General features: G+C 40.4%; 1 protein-coding gene across 1 annotated transcript in view; it reads left to right on the top strand.

The window, feature by feature from the left end:
• Positions 1-1188, top strand: part of TATDN3 (TatD DNase domain containing 3) — a 45370-nt gene extending 44182 nt beyond the window's left edge. The window contains exon 10 of the mRNA XM_007952715.2: positions 1045-1188. Coding sequence (XP_007950906.1) covers positions 1045-1188 — 144 coding nt within the window. The remainder of the gene's footprint in view (positions 1-1044) is intronic.
• The last annotated feature ends 3618 nt before the right edge of the window (positions 1189-4806 follow it).

Genomic DNA, 4806 nt, shown 5'->3' with positions numbered 1-4806 from the left:
GTACTTTCAGCATTCTTCACCAGCACCACAACTCAAAAGCATCAACTCTTCTTTGGTCTTCCTTATTCATTGTCCAGCTCTCACATGCACACAAGATGATTGAAAATATCATGGCTTGTGTCATGTGCACCTTAGTCGTCAAGGAGGCATCCTTACTCCTCAGCACTTGAAAGAGTTCCTTCACAGCTGAGCTTCCCAGTGTTACATGTTGTCTAATGTCCTGACTTCTACTTCCATTGGCGCCGATTGTATGGAATGGCAAGAGGTCCCAAATAGCTAAAGCAATGTTGAAAGAGAAGGACAAAGTAGAATGGCTCACACTTCCTAATTTTAAAACATACTATACAGCTACAACAATCAAAATTGCCTGATGCCGGTGTAATAATAGACACATAGACCAATGAATTGAATGGATACTGCCTCAGCAACCCAAGGAGGGGTTGCTGTGAGTCGGGTCCGACTCGACGGCACATAACAACAACAACAACATAGCCTGTGAGGTGTAGAGGCCAAGGAGCGGAGCAGTGACCTTTAGAAGTGCTCACGTAAGCAATAAGGCAAAAGACAATTAATGTATTAGACAGCTTAAGAAGTGTTCACTATTTATAGACTGTCTCGAGTGCTAGGTGCTGTTAGAACCCTGTTATTTTCAGGAACAGCATTAACTTATAATCAGTGTTGTAGCCACAGCTACTAAACTGAAGTTCAAGTCCTTCGCCCCCCCTTCACATCGTCCCCCATTTAAAAAAAAAAAAACTCATCAGTTGTTTTTGTGTTGTTGGTTGCAGTCAAGTTAATTCCAACTCATGGCACCTCCATGTGTCACAGTAGAACTACCCCATAGGTTTTCTTGGCTGTAATCTTAATGGAAGAAAATCACCAGGCCTGTCTTCTGCAGTACCGGTGAGTGGGTTTGAACCACCAACCTTTAGATTAGCAGTCAAGTGTAAACCATTTGTACCAACTGGCTAAAAAATACCACTTATTCCATAAATATTTACATGGTGTCAAGTTTAATTTAGTGTCTGCTTTTTTCTATTTCAGGTACGAAATGAGCCTCGGAACATTTCCATTTCAGCAGAATATATTGCCCAGGTGAAAGGAATCTCAGTGGAAGAAGTTATAGAAGTGACTACACAGAATGCATTGAAACTTTTTCCGAAGCTTCAGCAGCTCCTCCAGAAATAGCTTCAAAACCATGAATTACCAAACCAAATCAGCTGCACGGGACAGTATTTGAGGGGAGAGAAATGTTCTAATTAAGAATCTGAACTGAAAAAGCCATTATATAGAGCTATAGAAGATTACAATTTTAGAGAGATATTTTCTCTTAACTTGGATCCTGGAACCCTGGTTTCTGCTTCCAGCCTTGTGTTGCTTTTCAGGTAACAGTCCTAGCAGGAGATGTGGAAGCACTGATGCTTCTAATCTTGCTCCGTTAAATAGAACCACCTCATGAGTTGAAACCATTTCTTCAGGGAAGGGTGGCTCCCACACGGCAGAGATAAGCTCTACTGTGGTGAGGAGGAAGCAGGCTACACTTTGATCCTTCACCACCTGTTTTACTTCCCTTAGGAGTGATCCGGTGAAGGGAGAATGTCTAGTTTCTTATACTGTCAGAAATCTTGTTTTCTATGTTTGTAAAACTGAACTTTTAATACTTCTGTTTTCTTTCCTTTTTAAGAGAAAAATACAGTTTTCATATTGATCTTTGACTTATAAGGCCAGCAGTTTGTACTGTCACCATTAAATACCAAATCCCAAAGTCTAGTTAATAAACTAATCTTAAGTCGCAGTCTGAATTTTGTCACATTCACTTTTATTTACTTTTTTAATAAAGTTGACTGACTTTATTAAAAATATATCTGACTTCTTTATGTGCAATAATGTTTTATATTTTTAAGTTTTAAGAAATGTATAGTTAACCAGCTATAGTTAACCTTATCAAAACCTGGTTATTAATTTTGTTAAGTTACATAAATAGGAAATGCTGGAAAAAGTACCTGTCATAGGAAGGAAAAAAAAAAAACAGCTTTCTAAAACAGAGATTTTACATAGTTGTTGTTGTTATGTGCCATCAAGTCAGACCCGACTCACAGTGACCCCTCCTTGGGTTTCCGAGGAAGTATCACTACAGAAGTAGATTGCCCAACCTTCCCTCCAAGGAGTGGCTGGTGGGTTTGAACCGCCAGCCTTCTGATTAGCAGTCAAGTGCCTTAAGTACTACACTACCAGAGCTCCCATTTTACATAGTAGATCTTCAAAAATGAACACATTTATAAACCAAAAAAACCAAACTCCTTGCCCTCGAGTCGGATCTGACTCATAGCGACCCCTCCTTGGTTTTCCAAGGTTGTATCACTACAGAAATAGATTGCCCAGTCTTCCTTCTGAGGAACAGCTGGTAGGTTTCAACCACCAGCCTTCTGGTTAGCAGTCAAATGTCTTAGGCACTAGCCATCAGAACTCCTTCTGAACTATTCAACAGCCTTCAGTAAATGATTTTCTGGTTAAATTAGCCAATTTCATTTCTGTTCCTTACATCCTTAACAACCATAATTGATGAGAAAACTGGAACCCTGAGGTAATCGTGGCCAAGAGACCTTCAGAGAAAAGAAGGAAGGAAGAGAAGGAAATTGGGGGCCAAGGTACGTAGCCTGGATAAGTATCTAGGAAGCAAAATTCCAGTTAAGGAATCAACACTGGCACTTGGTGATCAAACTCATAAGTCTTCTTATGGCAAGAAGGGTATATATTGATTTGGGGTCAGCCCAAAGAGTACCCTGCAACAGACTGTTTTCATCTTTTTATCCATTTTTCCAATATTTGGATCCCCCACCTTGTAAGGAAGAGCCCAGCTTACAGTGACCATGTAGGACAGAGTAGAACTGCCCCATGTTGTTGTTGTTAAGTGCTGTCATAGGGCATTGTTTTTAGCTCTGTAGCTTACATACCTGGTTCTCTGGCCTTTTTCAACATTCTGTGAACTACCCAATAGGTTTAATAAATTTTTGGTTAAATTAGTCAAAGTTAGTGTCTGTTGCTTGCAACGTAAGAATTATGACTGCTGTAGGAGGCAATCACTGCTCAAAACTGCACCATCTCCAAGTCTAAAACTTCACCTCTCCTCCACTCCTGTGCTTCATACTAATTTTATGACTTCTTTCCCATTTTGAAATCACTTTGGAATTCATTTTTGCCTTAATTCTCTGATTTTAAAATGTCAAGATGGAGAAAGAGCACTTTGAATTTACTGGGACTACCTTAATCTCAACCACAGAGCTGGTCTTGCACCATCAGCCCCAGGGATGGTTATGCATTGCAGTTCATCAGTAGTCACAATTCACGGCCTATTTAATAGTTCTTTTATTATAAAGGGCCTCTCATTGGGGGCTCAGAAGGAAAGTCAGGAATTAATTTGGCCAGAAAGAATACACTCTTTGGAATCAGACAAAAGATCAAGGGTGTGAAGTGTGTCCCCAAACCCACACAGGACAAATTCTTCCTGAAGCATTCAGCCCCATTGCCCGACGCTGCTCTCTGGATTGGTAGTATCTCACATCGCTACTCTAACCACCACAGCAAAACTTATCAATGTAATATCATCACCAAACAGAAGTTTCCTGGACTGATGAACAAATATTACCAGGGAAAGTTCAGTTTAACGGGGGGTTTCTGAAATCAGTAGCTTACTACAGAAAGCAAGAAGAGTTTTACATTTAAACCATTTTCATCTGCTTCCTCTGACTTTCTTGCCTTGGACCCAACTGGAGTCATTTGTTATTAATAGAAATTAAAGAGTCTGAAAATTATCATTGAACTATATGAAATTCTTAATGAAATACATAGCAAATTTCTTACAATTCCTCCAGAATGCCAGGTAGCCTTGCTAATCTTGTTAAATCTCTCCGGGAGCCTACTAAGGCTTTCCTGTAGATTTCCCAAGATGCCCTGCTAGAGCTGAGGATAAGAGGCCCCTTCTAGTCCTTTCTGGTTCTTGAGCGCATGGGGCCAGAGTCTACCAGATCCATTCCAGTGGAATTCACAGAGTGGAAACAAATCATGGCCACTGGCCTGGGTCCTCCAGACACCAAAAAAGCCCAGTAAGATAAAAGGTCATTTTGGGTCAATGCTTTTTTTTTTTTTTTTTTTCAGTGTTCCCTCCCCTCCCCTGCCACCTGTGGTAACCAACAAAGAGAGTTTTCTTCCATATATAAACCTTTCCTTGACTTTTTACAATAATTAACTAATACTGTATTTGTCAGTAAAAGATCATTTTGGAAGACAGCATCTACTTAGAAGAATTCTAGGTTGTGATGTATTTAATATGAATCAGGGAGCAGTCGAAATCACTGCTGTTCTAATATAATGGCAACCCTTTTACAACCTCTGATAACTCTATATTAAGGTGCTCTGGTGGTGCAGTGCCTAAGGTATCTGACTGCTAAGCAGAAGGTTGGCAGTTCAAACCCACCAGCCACTCCATGGAAGGAAGACTGGACAATCTACTTCCATAAGGATTTACCACCTCAGAAACTCACCTCGCTGTTAGTCTGAATGCGCTCGATGGCAGTGAGTTTGGTTGTAGCTAATACAAAGGATAAAAGTTGGGATGGCAGGGGCTGGGGCTATATAGGCAGAGTAGAATCTGAGGTCAAAGGTAAAACAGAACATGTAGAGGATGGAGGAATGTTTTATAACCACCTAAGATGCCCTGTTTCTTTGCTATTCATAAGGTTTTCCCTGGCCAATTCTTTCAGAAGTGGACGGCCTCTTCCTTCTTCCTAGTCTGTCTCAGTCTATAAA

Source organism: Orycteropus afer, unplaced genomic scaffold, assembly GCF_000298275.1.
Source record: "Orycteropus afer afer isolate SDZICR_OR568_19922 unplaced genomic scaffold, OryAfe1.0 scaffold00013, whole genome shotgun sequence".
Taxonomy (NCBI): domain Eukaryota; kingdom Metazoa; phylum Chordata; class Mammalia; order Tubulidentata; family Orycteropodidae; genus Orycteropus; species Orycteropus afer.
This window is presented reverse-complemented; position numbering and strand designations above follow the sequence as displayed.